The following is a 20,173-nucleotide window of genomic DNA, read 5'->3' on the forward strand; positions in this document are numbered from 1 at the left end:
ACAAGATTTTGCTAAATGTCTGAACACAATGAAGAAAATGTTAAAAAACTGTGAAAGATGCACACAAATGAAAGAATAATATGGTTAGTGGCTTATTATTTAGGTGTTGTTGAGCAAAATGTGTAGTAAATATTGTATATTAACTAAACTTCCTAACACCCTGAGTTAACTATGGTGCTGTCCATTTCATCACAGAGTGGTCATGAATAAGAATACATTAAAAAAATACTTGGACTCTTATTGAAAGTTTCGCTGGCTAAATTCCTGTTAATTTACAGAATAACAGCAAGAAACACTTATTCTGAAGCCAGTTTCTGGCAAGCAAAAGTAGAAAAATTCAGGATGAATTCCTATGATGGTCACTATCAAGCTGGTAGCCCTACCTTGTAGACTACACCGATTACTTCAGTGGCAGAAGCTAAAACATCATCTGAAAGGGTATGCCCTCTTAGTCTGGAAGTGCACGAGTCCAAAGGCTCATTGGGTAAAATATGATTTCAAATTGATCAGTCAGAAAATCTACTGGCTCCAATTTTAGTTTTAAATTTGAAATTTAATAATGTCACTTATGTAAAGCATTTCCACCCTAATTTATCTGTTTTGCTTTTAGTACAAAAATGGATTTAGCAATTAATAAGTAAATAGATAAAACATTTTGGGTCAATGAACTCTAATTAATGGAGGTTCAAGGAACTATCTAGGCTTTGGAAATGTTCCTATCAGCTAGAATGTCCCGCACTCTCCATCTTGAATACCAGTGCTGCTTGAAACGGATAGGATTATGACCGTAGTTATTAATCAGACTGCCGTGTATTGGAATTGTATTGGAAATAGAGGTTGTATAATCAATGGGTTAGTGGTAGGTTAAATGTTTGTGCACAAATAATAGGTAGTATTCTTTATGCAAAAATCTGAAGCTCGTACTTTTGTTGGATTTCATAGGAAGAAAGGGGTGGATGGGGAAATAGTCTGAAATTAGCATTACCATCCTTACAAATAGAACATAACATATATCTCAAACAAGGGATGGGGGTAATTATGTTGATTGGTCTTAAGTGTGGTACTTATCCAATTTAAGGAAAAAATAAATAATCTTAGTCCAGTAGTTAAACCCGTTTTAAAATTCTTATATTGTTGTCACTGTGTGGAAATGAAAGGACCATTTACCATTTCAAGATAAAGATGTTGATGATGATGTTCATTGCAAATAAATTTTGCAGATATTACAAACAGCTGCAATTGCAACTATTTGAATATGTTTTCTAAAGTTTTTTTCAAACTTCTTTTTGTTTTGTTGTGAATGACGTTGGTCAGCTTAATACAGCTTCAAACTTCAGCTGGATTATATTTGGTTAGTTAAATAAAATCTATTTTAATTTTCAGAATGTTGCACTGGAATTGACAATATCATGTTTGCCAAGTCATTTTTAGTGCTGAAAACTTATAAAAATGTTTTTGCCAGTACATTGTACTAGTACAATATTGTAAGATAATTTTTTTTCAAAAGTAGATGTATATTCACTTTTTGCTGAAGTGGATGGCGTATATTGATTTTTGATATGCTAAAGAGGTAAGATTATACATATGTTATTAGTAAGAATCATTATTATACTGTCAATATTTTCAAATGTCATTACTTCATACATTTAAAATTGAAATAAACATCAGTACAAGTGTCCTTATATTTGCGTTTTGACTCGCATAAGGTTTCAGAATAAAAGAAGTGGTGCCACTCTCACATCTTTCAAACACAAACTATTAGCATTTTCTACCTCACCAAACTATTAATGGACACATGTAGGATCTTGTCCCCATTAGTGTTTTTTTTTTTTTTTTTGACTTGACGCAATTTTTTTGTAAACGCAAGGTAGCCCTGACTTTCTTTGAAAAATTAGCAACAAACATATTTAATCAAGCTAATTGTTTCAGTGTACTGTGGGTTCTAGTTGTTGCCTCTACCAGTGAAGATTATGCGTGAGTTAACCCACATATCTGACCTAGTTTCGAAATGTGTAACCTATTTACGAAACCGAGGCTTGGAAGCGCGTGTTTCTTGAAAGTGGGACAGGTTGTGTGCATTGATAATTTAGTTAAACAGCAGCGTGTGGTAAATTGAATTATTTAAGAGTGTTGTAATTTATCGCTTTACACATAGAAGGCGGTGAGTATATATTTCCCATGCGGTGACTGATCAAGGAATTAGAGGGGGCACTCTGGCCGGGCCACATGCGGCTCACCCCCCCCCCCCCCCCCACCCACACACACACACACACACACACACACACACACACAGATTTTAAGGCAGTATTACAAGCAAAACGACGAGACGAGACAGCAGTTTTACATTCCAGTGCCTACATATTTACAGTTCAGTTCTTAAAATTGTCATTATCAGAATTTTTATTTACCCCTCTTCAATATTTCTTTCTCTAGCCAAATCGTACATGTATGTAGATCCGCCAGTGATTTGTATACAGAACACAGTTTTAATTTATGTAATAGCTGTAATATAGTGGTAGGGGTTACATGGTACACTTTAGTGTTAGGCTGCTGCAGTGTGCAAATAGTGTGCAAAACCAATCCTATCAATTATCATACATGTATGCTTCAATGTTTGTATATTTTGGCTAGAAAATATTTAGTTCAGTATTATATTATTTACACAAATTAATTTACATTTGAACTAATTCAACTTGTGAAATAAGCATAATTCATAATATTTGCAACAATTGACAAGGCACAGAAATGCCACACACAATCCAGTGTGTAACCAAGACCCCAGTGGACGTCGTCCAGTGTCCCGTTCATTGTAAAGATACCCCTGGCCAGAGGAGAGATGGTCTTGTGGTCACACAGCTTGCTTGGGATGGGAGCCAACAGCAGCTGTTCATGATCTTCAGTTGGTTCAAGGTAAAATACAGACGACGTAGTTACCCGCACGAAAATGAAATAGATACTCCAGCGCAGTAGACTACTGCAATCATACTGCAAACATGCTTCAAATCTGCTTTGATTGGGGAGCTAATTAGCATATTTGAAACATGCTTCTATCATGCTGCTAATCTACTGCATTAATGCTCCTCCTCTGTACAACCCTATGTAATTTTTTGAAGTAGAATTGCAGTAGGCTATACTGCATTTCTACTGCAAATATGCTCCACACCACTACTGCGTTAATGCTTCTTTGCTTCTACTGCATTTTCATGCGGGTAGTTATCAGTGTTGATTTGGGTAAATTTAAGGCTCACTTGTAAAGATGATATTATAGCTGTTGCACCAGGCCTCTTGTGTAGTGTTCAAGTCAGATTTAATTTTATTATACCGTCTTCAATAAATCAAATTAAGAGAGAGGGACATACATTCAGTAAAATGTTATGAAGCCAGCAAGGGATGTTCAAATACCCCAAAATGTGCCAGCTTCATAATACTTTTTTTTGTGGGCACTTCTATTTTGTTACCTAAAATATGATATCTGCAGTGAAAGATAAAAAAAGAAAAAAAACCCTCCCAATTAATGAAACTTGTTTTCTTTCCCTCTGTAGGATTTCTTTGAAGGGAATGCCCATGCCCAGTTGGAGTTTTCAAAGTTGGCAATCAGATTGGGCCAACTACAAGAGCTGAGCGAGCAGTTTGGATTGCATACTGCTTATCACAGAAAAGGGGTTTGTTGGGAAATCTTTCTTTGTGTCATTGTGTGTGTGTGCATGTATGTCAGCGTGTGCATGCATATATACATACAATACAATTTCTGTTTACTTGGATTTGAAGAAGTTTTAATGCAATTAGTTTTTCAAGCATCTTTAACAAAGCAACAATTGACCATCATTTGTATCAAGTTCAAAAAGTATAATTAGCATTTTAAAGCCCTCTTTTGTTCTCACTTGGTGTGGGTCTAATGAATACTGACTTTCATTGATCCCCTGCATTTGATTACACAGAATTTTACTTTTGTATAGAGATTTGGTATGTAAAAATGTTCTGTTAGCTTTTTGTTTTTAGAAAAGAATAAGAAAAAAAAAATGATTGGAATCCAGCCCTTCTTTTTTGTTCTCCAAAATGTGTATAACTTATTTTCTTTTATTGCAGCATTATTGGGTAGTGAAACCCAAGGAAAGGGAAGGAAAGGTGGCAGGTGAAGACAAGACAAGCCAAGAGGGTTGTCTGAGCGCAGCTCATTCTGCAGAATCCTTAATTACCTCTGACCTTAGAAGAGAACAGTATGGGATGGATGTTGTGTCTCCTGAAAAGGAAGATAAAATAAAGACTTGTGTGGATTCTGCATTTGATGGAGGTATCTCTCTCTCTCAAGCCAACCTTATTTTTTATTTTTCTTCCCTCCATATCAATCTCCCATACAAAAATGTAAGACTTTTATTTTTCAACAAATCTTTCATTAATCACATAAATTCTATGTCCAACATTAAAATTACCAGATAGAAATTTGAACATATAATGATAAAACAAATACAGCAAGTCTCTTTCATATGATCACAGATTGTTGTCGATCATGAAATAATCACATATTTCAGATGGTAAGAGAGAGGCTGATATTGAGGACAAGGTCAAGGTCAGCAGTCTTGCTGAAGGTCATTTGGGTCATTTCTTTGTGAACAGGGTCAGGCTGAATGGAGACAAGTCAAGGTAGGGCTGGGCTGTTGGATAGGTATGAATCGTTTAGCAATGATAAGAAAATATTATAATTTATTTGTATCATTGAATGTATATTTTTATATTTGGTTGCTGATAAAAGGAACAAACTATTATTTTGTTTTACCAAACTTATTTTTAGTGCCTTAAACATGGCATAAAAATCCTTCAGTTGGCAGTTGCAAGAACGGTTTCACTTTCAGATTTGCCCAGTTTTTAATTAAACTATTGATGTTTCATCCTGGCATCACTTATTCCTGTTTATGTTCATTTCGTCACTGTTATTTATGCGTAAGTTATATTTTTACTGTTATTTATGCTTTCATTAGCTGAATTATTAGAATGCAAAAATCATGACATTGTTTCAAAGTGGTCATAAAATGTATTTTCAGTTGGTATGACTATAATTGTATGGGATGAACGCTTGTGAATGTGCTCAGCTGCACAGCTACCGCAATGATTAGCTGCATTAACATCTCTTGAATGTGTTGAAGTGCAACCCTATGAAAATGGGTGTGAAGCTATTTATTGAATGCACTAAGATGCACACCTAACACAATGACTGGCATTCACTATTATTATATTGCCAAGGTACAGACCAAACACATTGGTTGTGATATTTACTGAATGTCTTGAGCTTCACAGCTACTGCAATGACTGTGCATGTTATCTAATCATTTTATAGCTGCAGTTTGTGTGCATTGTCAAGAACTTTGAAATTTTGTCATTTTTTTGATACTCTCTTTTTTTTTGTTAATATATAGTTATCACCAGTTTTGTTCCACTTGAAGTAACTGCAGGGAAATCTGTTGGCTGAGATTTTTACTTAACATTGGTGATAATTTTTCAGGCTTTGAAATAATAACTATGAAAGTATCCATTTTCTAAATTAAAGATGAATTTATTCAAAATTGACATGATAATCTGATGGTATTTCAATGGGTGGGAGAGATCTATTAGAATAGCTCAGCCAGAACCATGAGGTACGAGTTGGATTTATGGTTTCCTGTGTTATTTTCCCCCTGGTATTTTCCTGAGTGTGCTTGACACAAGCCAAAAAAATTAAATATTTGAATAAGTGTGATTTCCTTCTGGAGGAAATTGTTGGTTTTGCATATGTCAATTAAGTTACTGATAGGAAAAGAAAAAGCTGCATTTTTACTTTTGAAATTGGAACCAGAAAGAATGAGATGACAGGGAATTTCTTTGTCTGATTTATATCAAGAAAATCAATAAATACGAATGGAGTTTATAAAAGTGAAAATCCTAAAGCATTGCTTTGTTGGCAGTACTTCAGATTGATTAAGCCAGAAGTTATGAAAAGTGAGAGGAGTTTTTTGTTGTGAATAGTAAAAAAGGAGGAAGATTGAAATATATATAGGAATACTGAAGTGCTTAAAATTGCTAGTTTTGAGTCTGTTGTGGTTTTTGTAAACAGATTTTATGGGAGGTGCATTTACACTTAGCTGATTTGTGTCGCAGGTCAGAACTCATTTGCCAAAGCCAAAAGAACTTGGGTCAAAGGCTCAAACTGTTTAAACGGAAAAACTTAAGACAAAAAGATAGTTTTAGCTTGAAGATCAAGAGGTTTAGTTTATTTTGATTCAGTATAAATGGGTAATAGTCAAATAAACATGCCTCTTTTATTAAAAAAAAAATGTTGATGTGTTTGACTAATAAATGCTTCATTTTAGAGGAGAGTTGCAAATTTTAGTTGAGGTACATTGAAATTTTTATTGTTCTTATTATTTTTGAAACATGCCCCTGGTTGCCTTTCCACTAAAGTGCCTCAAACAAAATTTTATCTTTAATTTGGTACTTTTGAGGTGTCTCTTCCGTGTTGCTTTTGCAATGCTGAAGTGTATTTTTCACAGCAGGATAATAATTGTAATGTCTTGTAAAAATGGCTCTAATGTGTGGCAACTTTTAAAATACATTTTCATTCCATTAGGGATGCTTTTTTAAGGGGTTAGCCTTTTATTAAAGCAACATGCCAGTTGGGCTTGGTGTTTTCCAAATATTTTAAGGGAATAAATACTTGAAAGGTAACAGATTAATAAGTGGACTGAAAGTAAAAAAAAATCTATTATTATTATTATTATCTATTATCTATTATGTTTTTGATGCTAGCTTATTTATTTACTTACTGAGGGAAAAGACTTCAGGGTTTCGGAGAAAGAAAGAACTACATTGTTGAAGAGCTTTCTGTTAAACTAAAAGTTATGTCAATATTTTAATATCTGTATTTAGGAACATTTTTTGTTTTTGTACACCACTTTTTGAAATTGAGCTTGGTTTCAATATAACTGACAAATTAATTGTTGTATCAATATTTTGGTATTCAATCTGAGGATATACTGCTTTCCTCAATAGAGGTTATTGTTTTTGGACACTGTATTTAAGAGCCAGCTTAGTTTGGAGGGTAATTAACAGTCAAATGGTTCATTATGTCAATATTTATGTTACAGTATCCAAAATAAGACCATTCTTTGTTTTTGTACCAAGTTGTGTTTTTGGTACGTTCTAGATCGATCGTAAAAATGGACAAGGAAGTATTATTCAGCTGCTGTTCTTGATGGAGTCCCATGTCTCTCTCTTTCAGGGGTTTCAACATATTTGGTTGTTTAAGCTTATTCTGTGGAGTGGTATTACTACAGATCATTTCATATTCAATGTCAACTAAGTGTTCAGCTGGCTATTACACTAGAGAGTCACCTAACTGGACACACGCACATGCACATGCACTCGCACACACATACAGAAGGAAACATACTTGTGGAGGACTTGTGAACAGAAGTAAAAATAATGTAATAATACCTAAGGATGCATTCACAACCAAAGTTGATCCATGGACTAACAGATCCTCAGATCAAATATGGCTGACCCACTTGAAGGCTTGCTGCGTAATCCCTGTGGGGAATCTATTCATTGTCTGCAAGGGGATTCTGCTACAAGGTTTCAAGTGGTCTGTTAGATTGCATTCAGAACAGATGATCCATGGACTAACTGATCTGCGACTAACTATGGCCGACCCCACTTAAAAGCAAGATGCCTAATTCCCTGACGGTCTTCCTGCCTCTTCACATGCCATTAAACAGATTAAATATTGACTCCAAGGTTTAATCGCTAGCCCCCAGCAGGGGTGAACATCAGGGGATTAATAGGCACTGCTTTTAAGTGGGTTGGCCATTTATGATCCATCGAATCGGTAAGTCTGAGGATCAAGTTGTTCTGAATGCGCTCTGAGGGTGCATTCCCATAGATTTAGATCGATCCAGAGATTTAGATTTAGATCAACCTAACTCCTTGGGGGTTCACGCTAAATTGCAGTCAGCTGAGCGCGCACCATAGTTAATTACCCCCTTACAGCTTTTAGTAGGCGGGACAGACGCTTAAGCCGGCTTAGTTGACAGTAATCTAGTGAGACTCTCCACAGGGATAGATCGATTTAAAATCCATGGGAATGGGGTCTTAGTCTGCAGATCAACTTGTTGTGAATGTGCCCATGAGTCAAGTTAAATGTACTGCTCAATGTAAAAAGGGTCTGGAACCCAGGGTAACTGTTAATGGTGCTACGTTTCCAATACACCTGAACTGATACAGTTGCTAGCACTCTCCAAATGTGCCTAGAAAAGATTAGCAAAACCGCAGAAAGTGTTTATCAGAAACCCCTAGAGCTAATTAAGTAAAGCAACCAGTCTTCTTGGAGTAAAATACCACAGGAATTCTGCGGAAATCTTGCAGTGATAAGTGGATCTATTGCTTAGAGAAACGGACTAATGTTTGAAAAATATTTTTGCAATGCTGATTAATAATGAAGTTATTTTTTGACAATTGCACAATTGAATTCGAAGAAAGTTCAATTTTTGTTTCAGTTAAAACCATGAATCATCTAAAAACTACATAATAAGTAAGTTATTTTCCAACATGTGCAAAGTTGTTATAGTAAAATATGACCACAGAGACGTGTGTAATTATTGGTCTCCAAACTGAAAGGTCTGTCTTTCATTGAACATGTAGACTCATTTATTGCTGACATGACATGCACCGTTGGAACCAATTTGGAACTGCTTCTGGCCACTTTTTTTTTATTTCCCTTTGACAAGTGCCATGAGCTAGCTATAGGTCAGTTTGACCTTTCTATTTGCCTCCTGTTCATCGAAAATGCCTAGAATATGTTTTCTGAATCATTGACAAACTTGAAATTCCAAATGCCCTGTTAGAGGGATCATTTTCACACAAATGATACTAATAATGATTTTAATATTGTACTCCCACTCCCAGTGACTTGTCTTGAAGTCATACAGCACGTCATTGTTGCTTGGTGGTAGTCATAGGGTTTGTATAAGTATATAATAAGTTTAAGTAAGTTCAGGCCTACCCTGCTACCAGGCTCGGCACCGAATGATCCTGAATTCATCGATAGATCGGACCACACTACCCGTTTCAGACGCAAAACCGCTCTTGCCTAGTACGCAGTGTGATAGTGATGATTCTCAGCAGGGTTGGAAAGTAGTGCATCTCATCTCAAAATTTGTTCCGGGGTATGATATTGTGCAATGTGTACTGACACACACCTTGAAAACGGGTAGTGTGGTCCAATCTACTGGTGAATTCGGGATCATTGGGTGACAAGTCTGGTAGTTGGGTAGGCCTGAAGTTTTCATTTAAAGATTCAGTGCAGATGTACTTCTACTGAATTTAAGAAACCACAGAGACTAAGCAAACCACATGTGTTAGAAACCACATCTGCCATCCAGCAAAAAGTTTTATTAAGTTGCTACAGAAGTGAAATAAAAAGGGCCACAGGGCTGATGTGCGAGAGATGGGGGTGGGGGCATTTGGCTGGGGGGGGGGGGGGGGGGTTGAGAAGTGCCCACTTGCCAGTAAAGATTAGCCATTAAAGTGCAGTGTCTGGAAGAAAAGGACAATACATCATTGTATGCATATCAGATCCTGCTACCACATACCACAGAGGAAGAGATGTTCAACACTTCAAGAACTGACTCAATATAAACGATGCCGTTTCCTTTATATTTATGCAAGCTTTCATTGTAATTGCACATGACGAACGCGGTTGAACTGATGTTTTGTAAAACTTTCTATTTTTCAGTTTTAATTGGCGAAGTGATAAATGCTTTCAAGACCAACTGTGGTGTTTTATAATCCTTATTAGGGATCTGATGATATAGGCTTACAGTGTTCCTGGGGGCAATTTATTTCTTTAATTGTTTTTGAAGGGAAATTTTGAAAGTTAACCTTATTTAGCAACTTGGTGCCAGTGCTACAATTAGCATCCAGGCACCTTGTAAAATATGTTGAATAACTCTGATACTGGAACTTAAATTGACAGACATCCAGGCAAAGTAGTTAATTATGGTATTTGTAAAGGGTGACCCCTGAAAAAAACAGAACCCATAAAATTTTTATTAAATCCTACAAAGGTTCATCAAATTTCATGAAGACTTAAACTTCAGTATGTGCATGATCATTCCCTAAATTTTTAGTTATCTTGATAGCTTTGCAAAAACAAATTGATGTTTTTTTTAAATTTAATTTAATTTAATTTTATTTTATTTTATTTTATTTTATTTTATTTTATTTTATTTTATTTTATTTTATTTTATTGTTATTTTTTTAACTTTTATTATTCATTTTTTTTTTTGAGGGGGGACACCCTGTATCATAAATTCAGTCTTGCTGTGACTACATGGCTAAATATAAAATACCTAGTAACATGTATCCCTGCCTGTTTTTTATTTCATCAGTTATCAAACTACTTTCCAAAGGGAAATTTTGAAAATCAACCCTTTTAACAAGTTGATGCTACTGGTAACATCCACGCATGTTATTTTATTAATGATGTAATTGTTGCCGAACAAGTCCAAATAATCAGGCAAGGAAGTATCAATTTTTCACCAATTCATGTTACATTTTGCAGCAATTATCTATAATATATTCAGTATTGCCGTGACTTGGTCACTGAATACCCAATAGTATATATACCTACCTCATTTTTATCTACTTATCAAATAAGAGCATCTTCAGAACAGATGCGGACTAACTGCTCTGCCAACTAAATAAGGCTGACCCTACTTCAAAAGCAATGCCGTTGATTTCCTGATGGTCTCCCCTCCTCCACACCTGCCATTAAACAGATTATCTCAGCTCCGAGGTTTAATTGCTAGACCCATGCAGTTATGGTGCATGTGGAGGCGGGGAAACCATCAGGGAATTAGCGGCATTGCTTTTTAAGCGGGGTCGGCCATATTTAGTCGGCAGAACAGTTAGTTCACAGATCATCTGTTCTGAATGTGCTCCAAGACTGCAGAGTGATTGTGTGATATATTTTATGTAGCATGGAAGATGTATAAGATGGCAACCTTGGAGAATACACTGGAACAAACTGAGAATATTTTGTGGCGAAATCCTGGCGCTGCAAATGTCAGACCTTTAACATAATACAATCAGAAGATCTCAGTTGCTTGACTTTTAATGTGAAATCAATTTGTAACTCTCTCGGGGTTTGTTCTGTTTTCAGATTTCTTTCAGGAAGTTGAGTTTAACATTTAGCAGACAATTCAGTTTTTTTTTCTCTTAGATTGGATATAAAGATACCATTTGTAGGACTTGTGTTAAGTTCCTCTCCTTCATCATTGAATATTCTGTGAGCATATGATAACCCTTTTAAGTAACAGATTGAAATTACTAAACCTGCACAAAATTAGTGTGTCAATGTATTCATTGCCTCGGTCTGTCAGTTATTGTTGTGTTCTTCTCGCTGTTGATGCAATAAATAGATACCCCTGAATTGCATTATCCTCAAACTTAGTGGAGTGATTCCAAGCACAAAAATAAAGGTCCTTTTTTGTGCACTGTTATAATTTTTTTTTGATGTCTGTACATTTGAAAGCTTTGCTGCCTTGTTTTTGTGCAGTTCCGTTTATTTTGTATGATTTCATTTGCCACAAATCTTTTGTCTGGTTGTGGTAATACAATAAAACTTTGAGACAATATGGAATTGGAACCCATAGCACTTAGTGGCCCCCTTTTCTCAAAAATTATTTGTGAAGACCAGTGCAGTCTAATTGAACATTACACGCCCTCACCCCGGATGTCCAGACGACAAAATAGCTCCGCACTACCCTACACAATCAAAATATAATACTAATAACAACAGGTACTTCTTCAAATTACAAGAACATTAGAATGGAACGACAATGTATTAGTCAATCAAAATGTGCAGAAATTAGGAAATTAACAACCCCCTCTATGAAAATAATGGGGAGATATCTAATTGTTTCCTCAATCTCATAGGTGCTTATGTTCTTTTCATGATGATTGGGTATTGTTAAGGCCTGGAAGTAACGATGCATTAGGGCTAGGTCGTACTTGCTTACTGGTTGTGTTACTTTTATCCTCTGCACTATTGCCAAATTTCTCCCTGCACTTCTTGATTGGCAAGTGCGAACTGGCCTTCAAAAGACCAATCGCAGATAAATTGACATTAAGGGTTGAGATTACCAATAGACAAATTAACAGTGGGCAGATTAACAGTGGACAATAATGTCATTATTTCACAAATCACTTCATTCTGTAAAGGGCCATAGCAAGTTGTTGTGCATTGACATTTAGGTTTGCATGCTTTTTGTAGAAAAACAAAAAACAAAGTACAGGCATTACAAGTTGCTGCCCAGGTTATACAGTCAGTTGTCATATTGATAAGCTACAAAATTTAACATGGATTGAAAAGCCTATTATTATTTATTATAATGAATGAATTATTTCTTCATTTTGTTTTCAGAACACATACAAATGAAAAGTAGAAAAAAAATGACCATTGATGATTCAGCATTAAAAATAAGTTTAATTCCTGACCAAATAAAAAACCTGGCATTGAGACTTGGATTGAGCAGCTATCTTGGTAAGGCATGAGATTCCTAGCCAAAAGCACAACTTATTTCGGCCATTTCACAGCTTGCAGAATGTGCCAAGTTAAAATATCCCAGGAAATAAACATCAACACTCTGATAAATGTGGAAAAAAAATAAGCAATTGGACTGTACTTTTACATGTGTATTTCTAAGAATTTTGGCGTCAAAACAGACTGATTACTTCCAACATGGGAAACATTGGCAGTGCTCACAAGAGATTACTAAGTTTACTAAACTAAGGCCTACTTTTGATCCAGTGTAATGGAATTAATTTTACAAAAAAAAAAAAAAAAACAAAAAAACTTGGGGTCATGTTAGTATTTGTACCACCAGCGTTAGCGCTGGCGGTACACATGGTTTCGGTCCCGTCCGGATCGTTCCGCCGGCTCCGCCAGCTCCGCCGGCTCCGCCGGACGGCTACCTTTACCGCTTCTCCTCCTAGACGGTAAGGGCCCCCGTGCCCATCTCATGGATTTAGGTCACCTATAATCTCAACTCGTTACACGTAAAATTTGGGCTTTGTCGGTACTGGGGTCTGGGTGTGGCACTCATTACAATGCACCCTTGTCTAAAAATGGCAAAATTAAATGCTAATTATCTACCCTAAGGAAGGAGTTATGGGAAAAATTTCTATAGACGGCTTTCCAAAAGTCATATGTGTAGATTTCAAATATACCCTTGGATTTGACCTTTGACCCTTACTTCAAGGTCAAATGGGCCAAAATTTTCAAAAAAATGAAATTTTTTACGAAAAAAATTTTTTTTGCCCTGTTATTCAGACACTACACAGACTTAACCAATAATATTATTACCCTTCAGGTCATCTTTCATCTCCATGAATTTGTGGTCAATCGGTGCATTTTCACGGGAGTAGCGGCCATAAGATACCGAAACTGAAAACTGTCTCTAATTCGGGAACCGTTAATGCTAGAGACCCATTCTTTTTTGCATTTTGTAGAGCATGAAAAGCCCAACACTGGAGGTGGTCTCGGTTTTTTTGTATTCCATACGGTTTTCGAGTTACGCTGTATCAAAAAGTACATATTGGTGGTAAAAGCAAAATGTGCAGTACGGTAATGGATAATAAATTTTGAACTCTGGAAAAATAAAACATAAGGCTTGGCAAAGCAGACAACTTGTGTTCAAAAATGACATTATTTCATCAAATTTGAACTTCTGAAACTTCAGAGCACCTCCTATTTCAAGAATTTTGACCAAAATGACATTTTCTTCATTTTAAATAATTTTTTCTGTACGAAATTTAAGGCACATTATGGTAACTCCAAAATTATAACATTTAGTCCCTTATATCTCCAAAACTGGCAGAGATAGGTCCATAGTTACTATTGAAGTTGAATAGGAAGTCATATACTGGCAATCTTACTGTGACCTTGAAATTGACCTTTGACCTACTTTTCACCATGAACTGAACTTTGCAAATTTTGCTTCCCTTTTATCTCCAAAACTGGCAGAGATAGGTCCATAGTTACTATTGAACTTGAATAGGAAGTCATATACTGGCAATCTAAATGTGACCTTAAAATTGACTTTTGACCTACTTTTTACCATGAACTGAACTTTGCAAATTTTGCTTTCCTTTTATCTCCAAAACTGGCAGAGATAGGTCCATAGTTACTATTGAACTTGATAAGAAAGTCATATACTGGCAATCTAAATGTGACCTTGAAATTGACCTTTGACCTACTTTTCACCATGAACTGAATTTTGCAAATTTTGCTTCCCTTTTATCTCCAAAACTGGCAGAGATAGGTCCATAGTTACTATTGAACTTGAATAAGAAGTCATATACTGGCAATATAAATGTGATCTTAAAATTGACCTTTGACCTACTTTTTATCATGAAGTGAACTCTGCTAATTTCTTTCTCTTTTAACTTCAAACTTGACAGAGCTAGGTCCATAGTTACTCTTGAACTTGAATAGGAAGTCATATACTGGCAATTTACTGTGACCTTGAAATTGACCCTTGACCTATCTTACGAAGAACTTAAATTTGATTGTACCATATATATTTTTTGCAATAGTTTAAAAATTCTTGTTGATTGCATTTTTACAGCTTGTCAAGCACAAAACTGGTGGCTGTGTCCCTTTTTTTGTGTATGTGGGGGTCTATACGAATGCGCTTGCTCCAGCTGGTGGTACAATATTCGGAGGCAGTATCGCCTCTCTGATCCTCTAGTTTTTATTTGAGATTTTAAGTTAATTGTAGACACTTGATGATCACATGCAGTAAATTTCATTTACCCTTTAAATGTTCTTTAGACTTAGTGCTCAGAACTAACTAGTGCCTTAATTTGGAGGCATGGATTTCAAGTATCCTTTTACTGCCATGATGGAGCTTAGGTACCTGTCTCTCTCTCTCTCTCTCTCTCTCTCTCTCTCTCTGGGCAATACACTGAAAGTGACTAGAAGTCAAACATAGTTTATTCTTGTGCTGATGTTAAATAAGGAGTAGTTTTTATTCAAAAACTTTATTTATTCAAAAGATAAAAGGTACAGTGTCACATTTAATGCAGGTTGAACTAGATATTACATTGTATCTTCTTAATATGATAATTTACGATGCTCAGGAGAGCAATGCTGTTATGCTGGAATAGTGTGTAAGTGGTTATTATTGATTTAAAAATCTTGATCGTTCTAATTCTAATGTGAACATGCCTCTCACCTCTTAGTCTGTAAATACATTTTTTGAAAGTGCGAAGGGGATTTATGCCAGGAGGGTGAGGCACGGTGCTGAAGTTTGATCCAAATAAATGTTTTTTCTCAATATTTTTAGCAACTTCTCAGTTGGCCCAGCACTGGGAAAATTAGTGGTAATGGACTTTTAGCACCCCTGGGTGTTTTTATAGGTTCCTTATAGGTGAAGTGAGGTTAAGTTCTGTGAAAAGTGAATGTTGAGACGGAAATCTTACATAATAAAATCCGGAGTTGCAGGCAAAAAAGTACTTTGGGTGTTGTGTTTACTTCACTTGATTTATTATTGGCATGAAAGAAAGAATACTTACAGATTGTTTTGGTCATTTTTAACATTTTGGAAAGTGATTAGTTACAGCCACATGTTAAGAAGTATGATGGAAAAGAAAGAAAAGTAATAGATATTGGATGCAATTTATTTTGGCATTGCTGTGGCTGTTTCAGATACCATATCGTGAAACTGTTTCATGTATGCTTGTCTAATAGGTTTTATTGAAGTCTAGCAATTAACAAATAAAAAATATATATTCTGACTGAAAACAAAACTCTTAACAAAAATTTTAAAAAGTCATGTTAGGAGGGACTGTCAGTTTTTTTTTTTTTTTTTTTTTTTAAGATAGTAAGACTGCATTGCCGTACTATCTAGATCAATCTAACAGTGTGGGGTTTTTCACTAAAGTGCCTTCATTGTAATCAGCTTACGATGGGTTTACTATGGGACTGCCTGGCATTGCCCCTTGAGTTACTGGGGTAACTCACAATGAAACAAACAGAAATGAGTTTAAAGACACAAAAGAAATGATATTGGTAAAGAAAATAGGAAAGACACTGCACACTGCCCACACCCCAGGTGTCCCCATTTTTTTCTTCTCACCCTCTTGCTTCCCTCTCTCTCTCTCTTTCTAATTACTGTCCCTTCCCTTCTCTCCCACCCCCAGCCTCTCCCTCTGTCTACCCCCCCCCTCTGTCAGTGCCTACCCCTCTCCCCCACCTTTCTCTCGCAGATACTGTCTAGTATATAGATGCTACCTATGCCTACATATTTTCTCGCCAATTTAAGAACAGAAAAGGCAGCATTGCAAAATGACAGTCATAGCAGTTTGCATTTTTCAGTATTGACTAATTGGAACCCTTGAGACTTGGGAGTACTTACTCAACCTTGCCTCAGTATGATACTCCAGGGACATCAGAAATTGGCTCATTCATGCATGTAAATTGAAGCAGTATGGTAGATCAGTGTGTGCCTGGGTAGACAGTAAGTATGTATTATAAGATGCAGAAGTGTCTGTGCGTGTTACTATTACCCTACCAACTGTGTCTGTTGGTACTCTGTAGCAAGAACAGGATCGAGCTGGGGACGTGCACATTTTGTGTCAAAATTTCAAAGTATAGGGTATTAAGATATTACCAAGCCTCTGAGATGAGAAATTAAAATAAATGTTCTAACTGCAATTGTTGTAAATAAAACACCATTTTATCAACAGAGACGAGTTTGAGTTACAAACATTATTTACTGTCTCTTTACTTTTCATACACATGCAAGGGTATTTTTAGTCTTATCTCTCTGAACTCATCATATGTCTGCTTATTTTCTTTTCATTGTCTTTTCATGGTCAAGAAAATACCATTCTATACTTTGTCAATCAAATATTCATTATTTCCTTATCTGGCAATCTCTTGAAGTTTTTTATTTTTGTTAACTCACAATTTCAATTAGAAAATAATCCCAAGCATTTGACTTAACAAAAAATGCAGAAAAAAGGCGTCTGTAAGTCAGTGCAGCTTCTTATTGTCTTGCTCTTTTTTATTGATTAAAAGACATTAAATGCATTCAAAAATCTGTCTACGCTTGGAGAAAGTCTGTCAAAGCTCTCGAGACGCGGACATTTCTCCAGATGATTCCTGGGTAATTAAGAAGACTCGTCAGGAATTAGTTCTATTTCCGTTGATTTTCTTGGGTAATTATGTGCAAAGGTTGTGCGTGTTTTAGAATAAAAACCTCTCAGACATGAGAACATAATTATTTACTCTCACTGAATGGTATCATTGATGGAGAAATGTGTTAAACTGTAATATTTTGTTGTTAAATCATATGACAAGTTTCAGAGTTGTCTGGTAGTAAGTTCTGGTATAAAAAGTTGTCATGTCTTTTGGTTATAAAATAGAACATTCCAATTTAATTTAATGGACTTAAGTGATTTGTCTTTGGACAAAGTAGACTGCAATTTAAAGAAATATATGTCAAAAAATTTGACCATCAGTTTCTGGTGCTAAATAGTTCTCAGGACAGCTGTTATTTATATGACATTTCTATTTCTATATCCATTTCTATTTCTGCACATGTTTTACCATGAAGTTATGTAACTTCATGCTAAAGTCACGTGTACATACACTCTGTAACATCCTGTCAGCCTAAGAGAAAAAAAAGATAAAAATTTCTTTAACTATTGCACTGAAAATTTTATCTTAATGATATAATTTCACAGAGACAGATTATGATTTTGATTAAATTGAACAACACCGTGGGCAGACTGGTAGTGGAAAACTGATGTGTCTGGATCATCAAAGTAATGCGATCACAGTGTGATGGGATGATTAACAATGGAAAGGACACTGATCATTTTGTATGTCATGCAACAGAACCATAAACTGTCAAAGCTTGTTTGTTAAGTAACTGTAAAGAAGCAGAGGTCCTTGAAGGCAGAGCTGCTTCAGAAGCTTACTGGGCCCTGATTTTGCTTTTTTACAAGGCATGTGGGGGTGGGAATTTGAGATGTCGGTTCTGCATGAAGTAGAGAGGGATTGAAGGCGTGTTTATGTGGAAGCAGGCTCAGTTATCCTTCTTAGGTAGTGATTTGGTGCATTTTATTTTACCTTTTAGACGTTTGTGTAAGGGATTGCTTAGGCATAACAATGCTAATTTGATAAAGCATTGGCACATGTTAAATTATTTCAAGTCAGTTTGAAGTTTTCTTTAAATAAAGTAAAATAATGCAATTGGTACTTGTCAAAAAAATTTCCATGTAAAAAGGGTCGGTGGGTGGTGTTTTTGTTAATCAAATATTTGCTGATTCTATCCTCTGATTGGCTCCGATTGCTGAGCACTATCTCCTGATCAGATAAAGATGCAAGAGTTAAATTCTATTTACGTAGTTTGAGAACCTTTGTCTCTAGCCAGTGTCAAAGTGCAGTCACTGTACTTGGAGATTTTCCCCTGGGAAACAAAATTATATTGATCATAAGAAGACGTATTTAGTATTATTCTCTAAGGTACCCTTAGCCAACGGGGATCTAACTTTTGAGATAACTCTCCGGTAATGATTCTAATTCAAATGATCATGTGGTTTCAAATACCTCCTAAGGGAGCACAGAAATAGTAGTATTTGTATGGATTCAAAGCCAAGCTTTAGGAAATGTTTGCGTTTCATATGATTGGTTTTCAACCGATTTTACTCAAGGGAGCTTCAAAAAGATTATGACTATTATGTGTTTCAATCTCAATGTCCATCATAAGATATATTCAGACTGATAGAAAAATAATTTACAAACCCACTCGAGTTTTTTTTCTCTTTTAGCAGGAACGGGTGTTTCTTCCTGTTCCACAGAAATACTTGCGGTTTTCGTAACTACTATTTCATGGATTTTCTCCACCCAGTGTCAGTTATTGATGGTCAATATAGGCCTTCTCTTGGGGGGCACTGGCCATTTCGTTCAACTGCAATACCAGTAAAGCACTGGTCAGTAGAAGTTAATGGGCGAACTAACTGTTGGCTATTTAAAGTGGAAACTGTCAAGTGTCTGCTGGAATTACTCCATAGAATTAAACAGAATTTATTGACAATATTTTTAATTAAATGAAAGCAATGTTTTGCCTATGGTGGCATGCCCCAAAACAGAATCGGCCGATTTCATAAAGGAGGTTTAACTAAACCTAGTTTAAGGCTAAAACCTAGTCTAGCAAAACCTGGTCTAACTCAAGACCTAAACTGCATTTCACTAACAGTGTAGGAAAGCTAGAAAACCAGGTTTAGCTAAACCAGTTTTAACTTGGTCTTGACCTCCTGTTGAATGTAACATGATTACATAGACAAAGAAATCACTGAACTGTGTCAGTAAGCTAGGCGTAAATGAATAGATGACACACACTAGCGTTAAAGCAGATAAAGCCACGGTCACAACCGGACGCACGAATTTCAGGATCGTACGTCCCCTGCGATTTTTGGGTGTTGCGGAGGCCGTGGAGGTCGTAGAGGTAGAGGAAAATCTGCCTTGCGAGTCGCAAGGGCCACATGAGATGTCCTTTCAAGCAGGAACGCTAATTGCAAGGAGCGATGGCCGTGGAAATTGTACTAATTTCTTGAGTTTGTCTTGCTTCCTGTGTACATGGCACACACTCATCACTTACGAAGGGAATGCAACGCACGGCGAAAGTAGTGCCCTTTTGCGTCAGTTTTGCTTCACACTTGCCTCACACATTTGTGGTGACGTACTGACGGCGTACGTCAGATTTGCTTCCTGTTCTCCTCTTCTTTCTTCTTCCTCCGCCCTTTTTTCTACTATGTAAGCTTTTTTCTCTTGCCTTTTGGAGGCATATTAGAAACTAAATTGAGCAAAAATTTGAAAATTTTGAAAGTTTGTGTAAACGTTACACAGTCGACGTTCATTGTAAAGATACGAGCGTGAGTCGTGAGCACGTCTTTTATACACCAGGCATGGGGGTGACGCACGTGCGACGCATTCCCGGTGTGCTCTCGACTTTGTTCGTTAGTTATGAGGGCATGCGCCTTACTCAACACGCAAAGGGCACTCGCTCCTTCATTGCTTGCGACGCGTGTCTCTCTTGCTAACTCCGTGCGAGGGGAGCAAGTTACGCTTGCG

General features: G+C 36.3%; 1 protein-coding gene across 2 annotated transcripts in view; it reads left to right on the plus strand.

Annotated features, from left to right (window-relative positions):
• Window positions 1–1,868: 1,868 nt before the first annotated feature.
• Window positions 1,869–20,173, plus strand: part of LOC106179125 (uncharacterized) — an 89,564-nt gene continuing 71,259 nt past the window's right edge. The window contains exons 1-5 of one of the 2 annotated variants that reach the window (XM_086997013.1): window positions 1,869–2,161; window positions 2,738–2,910; window positions 3,543–3,662; window positions 4,087–4,291; window positions 4,530–4,641. In XM_086997013.1, coding sequence (XP_086853139.1) covers window positions 2,746–2,910; window positions 3,543–3,662; window positions 4,087–4,291; window positions 4,530–4,641 — 602 coding nt within the window. In that variant the 5' untranslated portion in view covers window positions 1,869–2,161; window positions 2,738–2,745. The remainder of the gene's footprint in view (window positions 2,162–2,737; window positions 2,911–3,542; window positions 3,663–4,086; window positions 4,292–4,529; window positions 4,642–20,173) is intronic. The other variant, XM_086997014.1, reaches the window with a different exon arrangement.

This window comes from Lingula anatina, chromosome 10 (assembly GCF_051362555.1).
Source record: "Lingula anatina isolate TDL-2025a chromosome 10, LinAna3.0, whole genome shotgun sequence".
In the NCBI taxonomy this organism is placed as follows: Eukaryota; Metazoa; Brachiopoda; class Lingulata; order Lingulida; family Lingulidae; genus Lingula; species Lingula anatina.